We start from the raw sequence: 19,122 nt of genomic DNA on the forward strand, positions 1-19,122 counted from the left end.
GGCCTTGGCGGTGGGGAAGCTGTCAGTCGTGATTGATCAGATTAGATTGACTTTTTCGAGCGATTTCGGAGCCGGCTCGGTTTTACAGGAGCAGCTCCACCACCCCAGGTGCCCAGGCAGGGCGTTGGCGGTGCTCCTGCCATGCACGGCTAGCACGCCTCACCGTTGATCCCACGGTGCAGATGAGATGATGATGCCTGTGGCTTCAGACCTTCCCGCGTGTTGCAGAAGCTTGGGACGGTAGCCGGCTGAGGCTTTTGCGGATGGAGTGGGTTCCATATATTTTCCGCGCTATCTTCCGGTGCTAAAGACAGAAAGCTAGCTTCTTGCAATAGAGTTCCAAGGTTGCCGGACAGGGTAAAGGGCTGGTGATACAGAATTGAACAGTTTCTGGTGAGGACGCCAATTGTGAACAGCGATGAGAAGGAGATGTTGCTTAAGGGTGTCATGGTGTCATGGTGTCATGGTGTCATGGTGTCATGGTGTCATGCTCTGCGGGAGCCGAGAGCCATACGGCAACTTGTCTAATCGTGGGATCCCGCTCGACAAGGATAGTCGTCGTTTCTGGGGGGTGATGTCCACAGCGGCCAGCTGCGGCTATTGACCTGCCCGTGCAAAGGATGGATTGAGTTATCTGATCCGTCGTGCCGCTCCGAGCGAGCTGGTGGTTGGCTGTGGGCTGCGATGCCTACAGGGTTCCAAGATTGCTGCATTATCAGATGGTCTGACTGTCCGAGGTGACGCTCGCGTCGCTAACAACGGGCTTCGAGCTGCGTCCGAAGTCGGCGGAGAAGACCGCTCTTGGAGCGCGGGGCGCGTCGACGGTGGACCGAGCTACAAACGACAACACCAGCGACGAGCTCTGACAAAGGAGAACTATTGGCGTGGGATGGTGCAGCGAGGGGCGGAAGAGTTGGGAGGCAGGCTGGATGAGGCATGGGCCGGCGTAGTCGTTATGCGAGTCATCGCGGCCATCGCACCTGCCATCCTCGCACCCGGGCAAGAGCAGAGCACGCGGAGACGCGCTTCGTCCCATCGGAGTCGGCGTCCATTTCTCGCACAGGTCAGTCCTGTCTTGTCGCTGTCCAACTCTCCTCCGCTAGCCATGTCTGCTCCGTCTCCATTACATAGTAGATCTGATAAGACGTACTTCCGGTCTAGCTTGGATTACGTCTCCATTCATGGCCTTCCGGCAGGAGCGCGAGGCGAACTACACCACCCCGGAAGCCGCAACAGACAGCTTCGTCGAACACACTCCCGCACCTACACGCCCGCTTGACCCTCGCTGTCGTCCAGCAGCCAACCATTACGCCCTGATGCCTTGCCTTTTGTCCGCCCACTTCGACTCTCCCACGCTGGCGGCCCGTACACGCCTTACCAGCCCTCGACCAACAACGACGCGCCATTCCAGGATATCGAGTTAACAGACCATCACGTGTACGCCTACCTCGTAAAAATCCGCTGCAAAAGCAAACCGTACACTGTTGTGGACCACCAGCCAATCAGTGAATCGCTGTTTCTCATCACTCGCTGGTCCCACGAGCATGCAATATCTGACAACCCCTGGGAGCGACCTGTATAGAGGCAGACATTCCTCCTCTCAAGCTGTTCTGGCACAAAGCGACGTCGGAAACACACCACAACTTCTCCTTGCGTCGTTTGCGACCTTCATCTGCATCTTACCGAATCGGAAATCGCGAAATGCTTCAAGATCGTGCAGCGATCCCTGGGCTGTCCATCCTCAACAGGCATCCCAAATCAATAGATGGACCTAATCTCCTGCATGAACTGGTCAGGCCTTCATCAGGGGGCACGGATACTGCCATCGATTTCCTGGAAGATGGATTAAAGAGGCGGAGGCTCACCTATGAGGCACTGCATGCTTCGAGCGACGTCCTCGCGGACACGATCGCTCAAGCCGTGGCAAGGCTGAAAGATGCCTCTGCCGTGGTACCGGTGCTACTACCACAATCTCCGGAACTCTACGTCTCCTTACTGGCCATCCTGAAGGCAGGCAGAGCATTCTGCCCCATAGGCTTGGATACTCCCGAGGATCGACTGGACTTCATCCTCAAAGATGTATCGGCAGACCTCATCATTACCAATGCCGCACACAAAGCGAAAATACCAGCAACAGCAGGCGTCCAAGTTATTCTCGCCGACCAGGAGCTACCGGAAGGCACCAGTTCCCCGCGCGAAAAGGGGCACCGTATACGCTCCTCCGATTTAGCCTACGTCCTATACACCTCGGGCTCGACTGGGCTACCAAAGGCTGTAGGTGTGTCTCACCGCGCCGTCACCCAAAGCCTGTTGGCTCACGACCGACATATACCACGCTTCGCTCGCTTTCTGCAATTCGCAGCTCCGACGTTCGATGTCTCTATCTTCGAAATCTTCTTTCCTCTCTACAGAGGATGTACTTTAGTTGGGTGCACACGTGCTGAGATGCTGGACGATTTACCCGGTGTCATCAATACGATGAGTGTCGATGGCGCTGAACTCACGCCCACGGTGGTCAGCAACTTGCTAAGGGGACGCGAGAGTGTACCTCGATTGAACCTTTTACTCACCATAGGCGAGATGCTTACTCGGCGCGTCATAGACGAGTTCGGCGGGAACTCATCCAGGGAGAGTGTCCTCTGGGGCATGTATGGGCCTACCGAAGCTGCGATTCATTGCACTCTGCAGCCCGCCTTCTCTAGTGAAGCTCCTGTGGGAAATATCGGATTCCCTTTGGACACCGTCTCAGTTCTGATTGTTGCTCCTACACTAGAAGGGAGCTCCTCGACAGCAATCAAAGTGTTACCCACCGGCGAAGACGGTGAACTTGTGCTTGGGGGCCTTCAAATTGCAGAAGGATATCTGAATCGCTCGGAGCTAACAGCATCATCGTTCATCGAGCATTCGGGATATGGTCGTCTCTATCGGACTGGCGACAAAGCTCGGCTGCGCTCGGACGGGACTTTGGAATGCTTGGGGCGTATCGTGTCCGGTCAAGTCAAAATCAGAGGTCAACGAGTTGAGCTTGGAGAGATTGAGTCAATTCTCGCGAAGCTGGACTCTTGTCAGGCCGTTGCTGTCATGGTAATTGACAACACCCTGGTGGCATTTTGTGCCGTCGGCTCTCACGACGTCTCGAGCCTAACGGTGACAGAGATCTGCAAGCGGTGGCTACCCACCTACATGGTACCGGCCGAAGTCGTATTCCTTCAGCAAATGCCACAGCTTGCATCTGGAAAGATTGATAAGAAAGCCTTAGAAGCGCTGCATCTGCATCAGCGACGCCAAAACAAGATTGCGGGGCCTCGACCAAGCGACAACGCTGATGTTTCCATCCTGAACGCCGTCCACGATAGTCTGGGCGGAGACTTATCGCTAGATACGAACCTTGGTTCCATGGGACTAGACTCATTGCGGTCTATCCACCTCGCTTCCTCGCTGCGTGAACAAGGCTACGTTGTTGGGGCCGTGGACGTCCTTTCTGCCTTGAACGTTAGGGAGCTCATCGCCCTATGCAAGAGCAAAGAGAAGCGGGATTTTTACAGGCCGAATGCAAGTCTGAAACTCCCTCAGCATTTCCACAAGGACATCCCCGTGTTTCTAGACGACAAAGTCGAAATTTCCGACATACTACCTTGTACTCCATTGCAGGAGGCAATGCTTGCGGAGACTACGGCTAGACCTAGTGCGTACTGCAACTGGGTTGAGGTTGAACTTCTGCAGCCGCACACACTCCAGCAGATTCGAGAGTTCTCGGACACTCTCGCTCAGAAGAATGAGACGCTGCGATCTGGCTTCTTCACCGTTACAGGGGCGTCCGAGTCCTTTGCTCAGGTCGTATGGAGAAGTCTCAGTCGCTCTGCAATTCAGGAGGTCACTAGCTTTTCGAAAGCATATTCTCTCGGCTCCGTTGAGTCCCTATTGCGGCCGTTAACTATTCAGGCGCTGACGAGAGGAAAAACAACACGACTTCTTTTCCAAATCCATCACGCTTTGTACGATGGTTGGTCCTTCGACCTACTTCTACGCGATCTCGCCGACCTAATCAACGGACGTGCACTCATACCTCGACCTCATTTCCGTAAGGTAGTAGAGTACTACCGTCGAACAAAGTGTGCACCAGAATCTGCAACAAGCAAAGCGTATTGGGCCGATCTGCTCCGCGACTACCATCCAACTCCACTACCAAACTTCAACGGCAGGACGGTAAGAACTGATGGTCTTTGCTCAATCCGGGGCAAATCCATAGTCGACGCCCGATCTCTGTTTGCATGCGCCAAGATACATACGGTCAATCCTCAGGTCTTTTTCCAGGCTGCCGTAGCTTACATTTGTGGCTTGTATCTTGGCTCCCCCGATGTGGTGATTGGAACCGTCACGTCGGGCAGAACCATTCCAGTCACCCATGTGGAACGCATCATTGGACCTTGTATAGTGTCTCTTCCATTTCGTCTAGATTTTTCAGAATGCTCCATCATTAGAGACATTCTGTACAAAACCCAAAAGGCAAACCGAGATATGCTACAGCACTGCAGTGTACCCTTGCGAGACATCACAAAAGTCTGTAATCTGCGTCCCAGAGAACGGCTTTTCGATGTACTCTTTGTCTGGCAGCAAACCCTTGTCTCTGCCGATGAATGGTCCTCTGCGGTGAGGATTGTGGACAGCGCGGATGACCTCGAGTCCAAGGTAACACTTGAATTCGAACCCGACCACGATGCAGTCAACTACCGGATAACTTACGATCCTTCTACCATCCCAGAAAGCCAGATCAGGCATCTCGCTCATCAAGTCGATCAGGTCGCTCGGCATTTTCTCCGTAATGTTGCTGGCAACGTGGTCGATATTGAAAGGTGCTTCAGCACGCCATCGCTCTCGATCGCGAATCCGACTCCAAAACAAGAGGGTGCCCGGCATGGCCCCTCTTATACTGTCGAGAAGTGGGCGTTGAACACCCCAGAAAGGGAGGCGTTGATCTTCGGTGCGCTAGTCGACGGAACCATGCGCCCTCAACGGAAGCTTACATACGGCTCATTGAATGCCCGCGCAAACCAGCTGGCCCGCGCCCTAGTCGAACATGGGGTAGGCCAGAACCAGCTCGTTTGTGTTCTCATGGACAAATCAATCGACCTCTATGTCTCGATACTCGCTGTTCTGAAAGTCGGCTCTGGCTATTTGCCTATTGCTCCGGATACGCCGCCTGACAGAGTGAAAAGGATACTAGTCGATGCAGAGGTGGCAGTCTGCATTAGCCAGTCTCTAACATCTACATCAATCCGGCAAGGGCTGTGGACCGTCCTCGAGCTTGACAGGCTGGATTTGTCACAACACTCGGATCAGAACCTGAGTATTCCATACGATGAGTCGTATCTCGCTTATGCCGTCTTCACCTCCGGCAGCACAGGAAAACCGAAGGGTGTTCTAGTCACACAGGGAAACCTTATGAGCAACCTCGAATACCTTTCTTCGGTGTATCCGGTTGCGGGCGACGCGCGAATGCTGCAAGCTTGTTCTCAGGCTTTCGATGTCTCGGTGTTTGAGATGTTTTTCTCCTGGTATGTCGGTATGTGCTTATGCACAGCAACGAAAGACGACCTTTTCTACAACTTCGAGGCTGCCATCGACTGCTTGGATATTACGCATCTGTCCTTAACGCCAACCGTCGCTGGCTTAGTTAATCCGAGCCGGGTGCCAAAGGTCAAGTTCCTGGTTACCGCTGGAGAGGCGCTTACTGAAAACGTGCGACGGAAATGGGTGGGGAAAGGGTTATTCCAAGGTATCCAAACCCCCGCCCCCCTCTGGCTGCTGCTTTTCACTGACAGCTGGATAGGGTACGGGCCCTCGGAAACCACGAATATTTGCACGATGCGTCCTTATGTGACAGCAGAGGATCTAATCAACAATATTGGACCGCCATTCAGTAATACCTCGGCCTTTGTGCTGAACCCTGGAAAGGACTCTATGGTACCTCGCGGTGCCATTGGCGAGCTTTGTTTCGGAGGGTCGCAGGTGTTCCGTGGCTACCTCAAGAGACCTGAGCTAAATGCCGAGAAATTCATCAACCATCCCACATACGGGCGCATTTACCGATCCGGCGATATGGGCGTTTTGCTTCCAGATGACTCGATCCTCTTCACCGGCCGACTTGATGATCAGGTCAAAGTTCGTGGTCAGCGGGTCGAACTTGGAGAGATTACGTCTATTGTGCTCGACAATACCGCAGTCCAGGACGCAGCTACCGTGCTGATTCAGTATGACCATAGCGCTCAGAGACTTGTCACCTTCTGGGTTCCGAAAAAGATTGCTTCGACAGAATTCAAGCCGGTGCCATCACAGGAAGTCCGGTCGATAATCCTTGAGCTTTTTGAGTCGCTCTCACTACAACTTCCGTCGTACACGGTTCCAACGCACCTCATACCTATCACGCGGATTCCCATGACTACTCAGGCAAAGACTGACAAGCATCTTCTTCGCACCACATTTGACGCATTCTCCAGAGAATACTTAGATTCTGCGGCATCCAGCTACGACACAGAGAGCGGTTCCAAAGCCTCCCCTGGATTGGAGCAGAAGCTAGCGGAAATCTTGGCACAAACACTGGACATACCAGTGCAAGGCATCGGACGAGCTTCGTCTTTCTTCAACCTAGGCCTCGATTCGGTTTCCGCAATACGCCTTGCAAAAGCGCTCCGAGATGCCGGTCAAGGACATGTACCTGTGTCTGCCATTCTTAAGCACCCTACTGTGGAGCGATTGTCTTCGGTCGTTGCAAGAGAATCACAACCTAACAATCCGCTAAGAGATGGCGAATTGGCTCGTACCAACGACTTCCGATCAGATCAGATAGCTCAGATCCGTTCAGAATTCAAGAGACGAGGCATGCGGCGGGTACTGAGAATCTTGCCCTGCACCCCGCTACAAGAAGCAATGCTGTCGAGCCCCTCATCCTCGGTATCATCCTACTGCAACACCATGGTATTCCAAATCAACGGTGATGTGTCTCGTCTGAAGGGTTGCTGGGCGTTGATGGTCGAACGGCATGATATATTGCGAACTGCTTTCGTGCCGACTAATGATCCGCGGTACGCCTTTGCCCAGGTCGTTCTCAGTCATGAAGCAGTGCAGTGGGATCAGTTAGAAGTGACGGAGAGTCCAACCACATATTCAAAAGAAGCACTCGCTGGTCTGATTAAGTCACATGAGCCTCCTATTCGGTTGGCGATCCAAGAGACGGGGACTGTGGCGAAGCTGATCTTCTGTTGCCATCACGCTCTCTACGATGGGATCGCAATCTCGACCCTACTCAATGAAATACAACAGATCTATGCTGGAAGCAAATTGCCACCTGTAGTACCGTATGGCCGCTTTCTACAACACTTGCTATCTCAGGATTTCCAGGCTGCCGATCGATTCTGGTCCACTTCCCTGGCTAACTTCGAACCCACCTTGTTCCCGAATCTCTCGGGTCAAACTCGCAGGTCCACCGGAAGGTCCTTTGCCACCGAAAGGGCATTAGAATCGACTCTCGGCGAAGCTCAAACCTTCTGCCAAGCGACGTCTATTTCACTCCTGTCATTGATCCATGCTTCCTGGGCGAAACTTTTGTCCTTATGCCTGGGAGAAGACGACATATGCTTTGGTAATGTGGTTAGCGGGCGCATTGTGTCTGAAGAAGACTTAGACCGCCTCGTCGCACCATGCTTCAATACTCTTCCGGTCCGCCTCGACTTCGACTTCGCAGCGACGAATTTCAGCCTCTGCAAGCGACTTCACTCTCACAACATTGATTCGTTACCCTTTCAGTTGACGCCTCTTCGGCGGATCCAAGCTAAGGCACTCAAAGATAAGGGGCGACTGTTCGATACACTGGTCATCCTTCAGCAGCCAAGCATGCCCCTCGATCCTTCGATCTGGCGCCTGGAGGAGGACACCGGCGAGATGGACTTTCCCGTCGTCTGCGAGATATTTCCAGGCGAAGGGAAGAACGACATAAGACTTGTCCTCCACTACCAAGACTCTATCCTCTTGAAAAGCGACGCGGATTCACTAGCAATTGTCTTCGACAACATCTTACGGTCTATCATATCCTTCCCTAATGCGCGTGCCAGAGACACTGTTAGCTTCCCTAGTGGGCTGCTCGCGCATTCCAACTTGTGCTTCAGCCAGCTCGCTTCATGTGCACCTGGGTTGTTACACTCTGGATTCGAACGTAACGCAGTTTTGCGGCCACACGGTCTTGCCCTTGACTTCCTCCACGCAGATCGTGAGAGGACTGCATTGACCTTCAAAGCCTTGAACGAGAGGGCAAACCAAATAGCTCATGCTCTCATCCAGCATGGTGTCAAACCTGAAGATATTGTCCCGATCCACATCGGAAAAAGCCCGGAGTTCTATGCAAGCGTTCTCGGCGTCCTCAAGGCCGGCGCAGCCTTCTCGCCCATGCACCCAGATCTACCAGAGGCAAGAAAGCGATTCATGCTCTCGGAGCTTCGTCCGAGAGCCATGCTTTGTATGGAGGATGCCTTGCACTGGTCTAAGGACATGTTTGTGCTCAATGTTGGCAATCTACCGCCTCACTCCAAGGACAACCCTGCTACTGAGACCCTACGACCAACAAACCTGGCTTATTGCCTTTATACGTCTGGCTCAACTGGCGTACCCAAAGCAGTCGGCATGGAGCACCGCTCCCCCATTCAGACAATCGAAAGTTCAAGGTCACTGATCCCATGGTCTCCTAATTCAAGGCTTCTGCAGTATGCCGCTATCAGTTTCGACATGTGCTACTACGACTGCTTCCTGGCTTGGAGCTTCGGCTTTGCACTATGCGCCGCGGAGCAGGAAATAATGCTGAACAATCTCACCGACGCCATCAATGTTCTCGACGCTGACCTTTTGGATCTTACGCCGTCGGTAGCCGCTTCCCTCTCCAAAGCCGACGTCCCAGGTGTCAAATGGTTGTACTGCATCGGTGAAGCGATGTCACCAGAAGTGGTCCAAGAATGGAATGGTGCGTGCGTGAACTCATACGGACCGACCGAGGCTGCGTTTTGCACCACCATCTTTCCTGTAAGGAAGGCTGTCAAGACTTCTGTCATTGGAAAACCGTTCCCTACAACATCTTTCGCGGTCTTCCCACCTCAAGGCGATCGACCTGTTCCCGTTCTTTGTGTCGGGGAGCTGTACATAGGTGGTGCACAGCTCGCTAGGGGTTACTTTGGAAAGGACGCGCTCACGGACGAGAGGTTCGTGCAAAAATGTGGGCAGAGGTTCTATAGAAGTGGTGACATGGTCCGTATGTTGAGTGACGGCAATTTCGAATTTCTCGGCCGAGCAGACGACCAAGTAAAGATTAGAGGGCTACGGGTCGAGTTGGGGGAGATAAGCCATGTGTTGCAGGCTTGCGATGACCGCGTTTCCGCTACGACCACGCAAATCCTGAGGACCGAGGGCAGCGCCAAAGACCAGCTTGTTTCTTTCCTGGCAACTCGAGGTCCAATTGATGAAGATGCGCGGTCTGAGCTGAGGGCCAAGGCAAAAGAAGCGGCAGTGAGCCAGCTGCCATCGTACATGGTGCCTCATTTCTACGTCTTCATCGACAAGATCCCAAAATCACTGGCCGGCAAAGTCGATAAGAAGGGTCTTGCAAAGATGTTCGCGGAATCGGAAGACAGCAGGATCGTGACAGACGAGGCCGCGCAAGAGGGTCTGAAGCACGTTTGGACCGAGATTGAAAGCACAGTCCGACATATCTTTTCGACGCTTTCGCAAGTTCCAGCCGAGGCCATATTACCGACTACTTCCATCTACCAGCTCGGCCTTGACAGCATCAGCGCGGTACAGATAGCGGGCGCTTTGCGTAGGCAAGATCTTCATGTCACTGCGTCAGATGTTATGAAGCACATGAATTGCAAAGATCTCGCAGCATACCTCGAAGAGCCTAGCACACTACGGCCGTCACGTGCTGCCGCTTTCGACTTTGAATCATTTGAGGGAAAACATAGGGCGGCTGTGATGAGTACCTGCAACCTCAAATACCAAGACGTTGAAGGGCTCCGACCTTGTACGCCTCTCCAGAACGGCATGCTCTCGCAGTTCGTTGCAAGGGATGGTGCTATGTACTTCAATTACCTCAGGTTGAGGCTGCAGCCTGGGATCGACATAGCACGACTAAGGGACGCGTGGTCCAAGGTTGTCCGGAAGCACCGTATATTACGCACTGGTTTCGCCCATGTCAAAGACAGCAACAACCCTTTCGTCATGATCCATTACGCTCCGGAAGCCGTTAGATTTTCATGGGATGCGGATGCACAGCCAAGTCTTACTGTCAAAGAGTGGCTCGAGACATCGCAGCAAAAGGCAGCAAAGCAACTACAACGGCCACCTTGGTGTATTAGGATTGTGGAGCAAGGTGACGCGGCATACCTGGACTTGGCTTTGCTACACGCTCTATTTGATGCGCAGAGCTTACGCCTTATCTTCAACGATATCACAGCTGCCTATGAGGACAATTTCCTCGGGACCGCAGCACCGTTGGATTCGGTTATTGCTACCATTATACGCTTCAGCACCGAAGAGGATGCCCAACGGAACGAATTCTGGAGGCGACTGGGAGAAGGTGTTACGATGACCAGGCTCCCCAATCTGTCACCGCTGCGATATGACCCAGAACCGGCCGTTGTCATTACTAAAGTGGCCTCGAAGGCTCTTGCAGATCTCGGCGCGGGATGCCGAAAAGCGAACATCAGTCTGCAGGCGGCCGGTATGGCCAGCTGGGCGGTGTTGCTCTCTGCCTACACGGGCGAGCCTTCGGCCACATTCGGAGTTGTGTTATCTGGGCGAAACTTCGATGCCGCAAAATCTGCGGTTTTCCCCTGCATCACCACCGTGCCTTTCATATGCAGGATCTCAGACGGCAAGGATGAGATTATAAGGCAAGTTCTGAAGCTGAACGCCGAAATCCAGCAGCATCAGTTCACGCCACTCAAGGAGATACAGCGACTGATAGGCCAGCCGAACGAGCCACTGTTTGATACCATATTCGCGTTTCAGAAGCTGGTTGGTGGTGGCAGCGAGAACGACATGTGGACCGTAGTTGATGAGAAAGCAACCATCGAGTACCCGATGTCGATTGAACTGGAGCCGAAGAATAGGAGGCTTGAGTATCGACTCACCTTCTTGCCACATATTGTGCCACAGGAGCAAGCGAAAATGATGCTTGATCAGCTCGATCATCTGCTTCAGTACATCATCTTCTCGGATGCCTCTTTTGCCGCCGATGTTTCCAATAGCCAGTCTCTCTATTCTGTTACACCAGCGAAGGAACCTATACTACCCTGCCAAACCGGATTGCTACACGAGCTAGTCGAGTTTACTGCACGCAAGCATCCTGATCGCGTAGCCCTCGAGTTTGCTACAGCGTTGCGCAATGACAATTCCACTATCAGCACGTGGACCTACGCTGAACTAGTCGAAGAAGGGAACAAAATCGCCCATCTCCTCATTTCTCACAGAGTCCAGCCCGGAGAATTAGTTGGAGTGTGCTTTGACAAGTGCCCCGAGGCCTCCTTTGCTATGTTAGGGATATTGAAGACCGGATGTGCATTTGTAGCACTCGATCCTGGGGCGCCAAGCGCACGTAAAGAGTTCATCATTCAAGATGCCAGCGCTAAAATTGTTCTGTCCATGAAGGCACAGTCGACCGACATCCAAAGAGACATCGTACGAGTCGTCAATCTAGACGAAACGAACTGGCGATCCGCACCTGCATCAGAACCTTCTTTGGAACGCGACATCAATACTCAGGATCGCAGCTATTGCCTTTACACATCTGGCACCACCGGCACGCCGAAAGGCTGTGAGCTCACCCATGAAAACGCAGTCCAGGCGCTTCTCTCGTTCCAACGCCTGTTCGCCGGACGCTGGGATGAGAACTCTCGCTGGCTCCAGTTCGCTTCCTTCCATTTCGATGTCTCAGTGCTCGAGCAGTATTGGAGCTGGTCAGTCGGGATCTGCGTCGTCTCCGCGCCACGAGATCTTATTTTTGAAGACCTTGCGACGTCAATTAGAAGGCTAGGCATCACTCATATCGATCTAACTCCGAGTCTGGCTCGCATCTTGCATCCCAATGATGCGCCCAATCTCTGCAAGGGTGTGTTCATTACCGGTGGTGAGAGCCTGAAGCAAGAGATTCTGGACGTTTGGGGCCCGAAAGGTGTCATCTACAATGGCTATGGCCCGACAGAAGCGACTATCGGGGTGACGATGTATCCTCGCGTTCCAGCGAACGGCAAGCCATCTAATATTGGTTCCCAGTTCGACAACGTAGGGTCGTACGTTCTGCAGCCGGGCTCGGATGTTCCAGTTTTAAGGGGAGGAGTAGGCGAGCTTTGTGTGTCTGGGAAGCTCGTCGGAAAGGGCTATCTGAACTGCCCTGACTTGACTTCGCAGCGCTTTCCTCATCTCGGCCGCTTTGATGAGAGAGTATATCGAACTGGGGATCTCGTGAGGATCTTGCACGACGGTACCTTCGAGTTCCTGGGACGAGTCGATGACCAAGTCAAACTGCGTGGGCAGCGGCTCGAGATCGGAGAAATAAACTCTGTCATCAAACAATCTGGACCCTTAGCAGACGTCGCCACACTGATCCTGAAACACCCGAAGCAACAGAAGGAACAACTGGTTTCTTTCATCGCGACCGAATCCGGAAAAAAACAATCCGAGATTGTGCTATCGCGGACGAGCGACATACAGAGAGCAAAGAATGCCTGTCTTGAGAAACTACCTCCTTACATGATACCATCTCACTTCGTCCCTCTCACTGCGATGCCACTGTCTGCCAACAATAAGGCTGATGGGAAAAGGCTCCGGGAGATGTACGCTACTCTGTCCGCTAATGATCTGCAACGACTCTCTGCATCCGGAGCGAAGTGTGAGAAGTGGTCAAAGCAGGAAGAGAAAATCAGGGATGTTCTCCAGGAGGCTTTGGAGATCGAAGTCGGCGTCAGCAAAGATACCAGCTTCTTCGAGTTGGGCATGGACTCTATCTCGGTCATTGGCGTATCGAGGGCGCTAAAGCAGGCCGGCTTTACGAAAGCTTCAGCCTCCGTGATCATGAATAACGCTACAATCCGCCGATTGGGCAAGGCCCTTTCCAGCAAAACCTCTGGTGTGAACGATCGCGCATCGATCGTAGTCGCGCAACAAGCGATTACCGCAGCTCAGCATCGCCACAGAAGAGCGGTCGCGGAAACGCTCTTCATCGACACGCGACAGATCGAAGCTCTTGCTCCTTGTACCCCACTTCAGCAGGGAATGATCGCGAGATCTCTCGAGAGCGACCGCGGTCTATACTTCAACACTTTCCGCTTTAAGCTGAGCAAAGACGTGGATCGGGACCGATTGCAAGACGCATGGGAACGTGTGTTTAGGTCAATTCAGATATTGCGAACCGTTTTTGTCAATACCGACGACGGTTTCATGCAGATCGCACTTCGTATAACGCGTCTCCACTTTGAGAACGTCGACCTCGAGCAGGACGACACGCTAGACCATTATCTGGTAAAGCGGAGGAAAGACTGGGTGCAGTCTAATCAGACGAATGTCCAGAGGCCTCTGGAGCTCATGCTGTTGGAGACCCCGAACCGCAAGATTATGGTTGTTCACCTCTTCCACGCGCTCTACGACGGCAACAGCGTTGGTCTGATATTCAAGTATGTTTGGAATTCGTACCACGACCGCGGCATTGATGCTGGTATACCCTTTCAGTCTGCTTTGTCGTTCGGCCCGCTTCGGCTGGTTGACGGCGCTAAAGAGTTTTGGCTGAAGCATCTTGCGGGAAATGCTTTCAGGCCATTTCCACCGCTCAACGATCGGTCAAATGATGCTTCGCCACCTCCGACCATCGCTCGTGAGGTCGGCGACCTGCAAGCTTTTGAAGCCGTCAGACGTAAACTCAATGTCACCGCGCAAGCGATCACACAAGCATGCTGGATGAGCGTTCTGCATAGACGACTAAAGAGCGCTATCACATTGGGCGTGGTAGTCTCGGGGCGCAGCATCGACTTCGAAGGCGCACATCGGGTTATTGGGCCTCTTTTCAATACGATACCCTACCATTGCCGCCCACAGCAGCGCGATACATGGGCTTCCCTAATTAAAAGGACCCACGACTTTAATGTCGCCGCCCATCCTTATCAACATACCCCACTCAGAGACATCATGAAGTGGTGCAACCGAGGCCGAAGTCAACCGCTGTTCGATGCTCTGTTTGTTTATCAGGCTACTGATGTCGAGGAAGAGTGGTTGAAGAACGATATCTGGGAGCTATTGGACGGAGTTGCTGACGCGGACTATCCGCTAGCCATCGAGGTCGAGCAGAGGCGTGCGACGTTGAAGCTGACATTAGTCGCCCAGGGGCATGTTTCAGACGAAGAGTCCTCGAACCAGTTGTTGAATTGTTATGAGCAAGCCCTACGAGAGGCATTGAATGACCCTGACGCAGTCCTTGAGACACAACTCGCGAATGGAGACGAACCCCCCGAAATCCCAACATACCGGGACGACGCCCCTACTTTGAGCTCTCTCGATGGTACCAAAGACTTCGAGTGGACTGGCCATGCCGACATCATAAGGCGCGAGATTGCCAGCCTTGCAGATGCCGATGTCGCCAATGTCAATGAAGATACGTCCATCTTTGAACTTGGCCTAGACAGCATCGACGCCATCAAGCTATCGTCAATGCTGAAGAAAAGAGGCGTTAACCTTCCCGTCAGCGGAATTGTCCGCGGTTTCGGCATCTCCAACATGATGCAGCACATTGTAAACGACAAGCCTAAGTGGTTCCAAGGGCACTCGGATATGATCTTCAAATCACACAAGAGAAGACTAGAAAGTTTCCTTCAGCGCCAGGGACTTACTGAAGGTGTTGAGAGAATTCTGCCGTTGACACCACTCCAAGAAGCGATGGTCGCAGAGATGAGAGCATCGGCATATACCAGATACTACAACCATGACGTCTTAAAGTTGGCCCTGGGCACCGACTTTGAGAAGCTGCGGAAGGCGTGGACTACGGTTGTTGCGAAGTCGCCGATCCTGAGGACGTCCTTCATTGAGGTCGACGATCCTGGATTCGATTTCTCATTTGCTCAGGTTATCCACCAGTCGCCACAAGCCTTCTGGAAGTCAATCGAACTTAATGTAGAGCCTGACTTCCCTACTATATTCGAAAGTATCCGCGAGGAAGCGACAAAGCAATCTATTGCTGCGCCGTTGTTCCACGTTCGTCTCATCGGATCACCGAGCCAGGCGTATATCGTGCTGTCGATCGCCCACGCCCTGTATGACGGATGGTCGCTAGGGCTCCTACACGCCGACGTCAACAAAGCGTACGCAGGACGTTTCAAGCCTCGTCCAGGGTACGAGCCCGCTCTTGTTGGAATTCTGTCAACATCTGGTTCAGACGCGACAGCCTTTTGGCGCGACTATCTGTCTGACGCGAAATCGAGCACTTTCCCACGACGCTCCCGTGCCGAAGCCGAGGATCAACAGGCTGTCCACCGGAAAGAGCAAGGAAGCATTATTGGCCTGCGTGACATCATCTCATTCGCCAGAAAGAACAATGTCACGCTTCAGACAATTGGCCAAACAGTGTACGCTTTGGTGCTGGCCTCATACACTCAGACGCTCGACGTGACCTTTGGGTCAGTACTTTCCGGCCGGGACGACGACGAAAGGGCCAAGATTCTCTTCCCAACAATGAACACCGTCGCTATCCGTACGATACTCCACGGGAATCTTCGGGATATGCTGCAATATGTACAGGAAAATCTCATGAACATCAAACTGTGGCAGCACTTCCCGCTTCGGAAAGCGCTTAGTTTAGCAGGTGTGCAAGGGCCATTATTTGAGAGCCTCTTCATCTACCAGAAGCGCATGGAGGACGGTCCAGGAGAGGAAGTGACATTGTATGAAAGCGTAGAAGGCCATAGCGATGTTGAGTATCCGGTTTGCGTGGAGATGGAAGTCGTAGGTGGAGAGCTGGTCTGGCGATGTGCCGTCAAAGAGGTCTTTGACGAAGGAGGAGCGCAAGAGCTGCTGGATAGGCTGGATCAGGTACTGGGGAGCGTTATGGATCAACCGGATACTCCGACTATCGCGTTCACCTCCGAAGGGACATCAATTTGCGGTTTACCGGCTTGTAAAAACGAACGGACCGAAGAACCGGATGGCGAATCTGAAAGCGAAACGGAGGCAACAACGCGCTTCGAGTCCCCGACGGCTAAGGCTATCCGCGAAGTGTTGGCCTTCGTCTCCAAAACTCCCAAAGGGGAGATCACAACTAGCATGACACTCTTCCATATAGGTCTTGATTCCATTAGCGCCATCAAGGTTTCCTCGCTTCTCCGCAAGGGTGGAATCATTCTCAGCGTCGGCGAGATGCTCAAGGCTGGCACTATTGAGAAGATGGCGCAAATGGTGGAGAGACGTGCTCCAAGCCTTGATGAAGACTCCGACGATACCACAGCCGTCCTTGAAGAGGCCGTGGTGGGAGTAGGCCGAGCGGAAATGCTGCGCAAGGCCGGTATCAACGAGTCGGATGTTGAGCGGATTCTACCTGCATCTGCCGGACAGGCCTACATGCTTTCGGTGTGGCTCAACTCAGGCGGCGCCCTCTTTTATCCGGAGTTCACTTACCAAGTCGACGGAGCTGTGTCCTTCGATACACTGCATAAGGCATGGCAAAAGCTTGTGGCCACGAACCCCATACTCCGTACCGCCTTTGTTGCTACACAGGAGAAGCGCATCCCCTACGTACAAGTGGTGCTACACATGACTAAAACGATAGTGCGGGAAGTCACTCACCGGGAAGGCGAACAGCTAGAGAAGGCCATGAGTGAACAAGCGTTGAAGCAACCTTATGCTCACCTCTTCATCGCCAAATCATCCACGGGGTGGTACTTGAGACTAAAGATCCATCACGCTCTCTACGACGGCGTCAGTCTCCCTCTCCTAATGCAGCAGCTGCAAGATTTCTGCAAGGGCGTAGATATCCCCCAATCTTCCAACACCTTCAGCAAACTCATAACCACCACCTGTGCCTCGTCGACCCTTGAGAAGCGCAAGGCATTCTGGAAAAACTACCTGAAGGGGGTTGAGCAACGTCACCTCCGTCAACCCACGTCACCACCAACATCCAAGATCGAAATCTTCAAACCAGGTCTCCTGCCCCACGTCTCCTCGCTCGACACAATTGCCCGCAAGCACGGCATAACCACGCAATCCCTCTTCCTCGCTGTCTACGCAAAGCACTATGCAGTCCTCACCTCCACGCCCACAGGCCAAGACGTCGTGATCTGTATCTACCTGGCCAACCGCTCGCTTCCCATCCATGGTATTGCTCAAGCCGCTATTCCCACCGTCAACGTCATTCCTCTACGTGTGTCAGCACCGCGCGAGACGGATATTATCGATGTTGCTGCTCAGATACAGTACGATATACAGGAGATTAGCAGCCTGGAAAATGCTTCAGTCAGCTTGTGGGAGGTAAAAGAGTGGGCGGGTGTGAAGATCGACACTTTTGTCAATTTCCTCAAGCTTCCGCATGCCGAACAGGAGCGAGCGTCCGATGATAATGCTATCAAATCCACTCAGACGGGGCAGTGGAGTGAAGAAGTCGGTAAAGTCACGGAGATGCAGCATGGCGGATTTGAAGCTCCAGAGGCGTTCGCGGATAAGATTATGGACGGAGCGTATCTGGTAAGTCTCGATCGCATTGGTTGGATTGATGGTGGATGAGCTAATGAAATTGTAGCACGCTGTCGACGTCGAAGCTGCGGTTCGGGATGGTGCATTGGATGTTGGAGTCTTTGCTCTTGAGGAGATGGTCAGTTTAGATGAGGGCGAGAAGTTGGTGGAGGATATTAGATTGGAGCTGGAGAGTCTAGTCAAGAGCATGGAATGAGATGAGCGACGGCGTAGCTCGTTACGGTTTAATACGGAGTTTGGAAGGTCTAGAGTGAGGTATTTGTACATTCCCATAGAATTAGGAGTTCCGGCGTGCGTTGGCGGAGTTCTCTGTTGTATTCAAGTTACATTCCGGCAGCATTCACCGATATATTTGGTGTGTTTCTTGTGTATGTGTTGCGCATATTGGAGCCTGAAGACCTTCAGCAGTCTCTTTCCGGTGCTGAATCTGATATGTGCTTTTTGTTATATATGCGGAAACATACGTCCAACTAACTTTGAAGAAGACGTGGGCAGTGGTTTGGCCAGAGCGGAAACCACGGTTTGGCCGACTCGAGGCAACCGCATGAAGCAAGCGGCATGCTAAAGCACAACGTACTTTTCGACTCAGCGCACCTAACGTTTGGCCCTGGAAAGATTCTCCGAAAAGCCTTCGTTCTTAACGTCCCTTACGCCCCCTAGCCTGTTCTGTGTTAGAGCGTGTACTCGCCTCAGCGGCCGTATTCCCTAGGTCTTGTCATTTGTTGAGAGGATTGAGATCGAGGCCTGGTATTCGGCGTGAATGTGAATAAGAGAAAGCAAGAAGATAGATAGAAGATTGGATGGAAAACCAACCTTTGTAGAATTTTAGGTTAACGTACTTTACAAGCGAACACCCTACACAAGCGAACACTCTAAAAATGCCAAGTAAGAGAAAAATTAATAAGTATTTCTTAAATAACTAAGCGAAACCTTAATATTTTTCTATAAAATTGTAGATATATATAGAACTATACTATATACACCTTCTATTAAATTTACGCTATAAATTTCTTATTACGTAAGCTAGAAGTAAGCCTTTTTCTAAAAGTAACTATTCTTAGATTTTAAATCTTAATAGTACTAGTAAACCTTAATAATAAACTATAAGACTTTAAAGATATATAATATACTATAGTATAAAGTCTTTTATAAAGTTTTATAGTATTTAGCTTAGTAATACTAGAGATATTAGCTTAAAGAGTCTCTAATAAGTAGTTTAGAGATTTCTTCTAGAAATAGATAGATATTACTAAGCTAGACGCTACTTAACCTTATAAAATACTTTATACTATACTATATAATATATATTTAAAGTTTTATAGTTTATTATATAGGTTTACTAGTACTTATAAGGTTTAA

The 19,122-nt window shown here is 52.0% G+C and overlaps 1 protein-coding gene across 1 annotated transcript; it reads left to right on the plus strand.

Moving 5' to 3' along the window:
* Window positions 1-1,701: 1,701 nt before the first annotated feature.
* BU26DRAFT_435430 (nonribosomal peptide synthetase-like protein 2) lies at window positions 1,702-17,959 on the plus strand (the record flags this gene model as incomplete). Its single annotated transcript, XM_033824130.1, has 3 exons — window positions 1,702-5,776; window positions 5,831-17,754; window positions 17,810-17,959. The coding sequence occupies 3 exons, from the start codon at window positions 1,702-1,704 to the stop codon at window positions 17,957-17,959; spliced, it is 16,149 nt and encodes a 5,382-aa protein (XP_033679125.1).
* Window positions 17,960-19,122: the final 1,163 nt, after the last annotated feature.

The sequence above is a fragment of the Trematosphaeria pertusa genome, assembly GCF_010094035.1.
Source record: "Trematosphaeria pertusa strain CBS 122368 unplaced genomic scaffold BU26scaffold_15, whole genome shotgun sequence".
In the NCBI taxonomy this organism is placed as follows: domain Eukaryota; kingdom Fungi; phylum Ascomycota; class Dothideomycetes; order Pleosporales; family Trematosphaeriaceae; genus Trematosphaeria; species Trematosphaeria pertusa.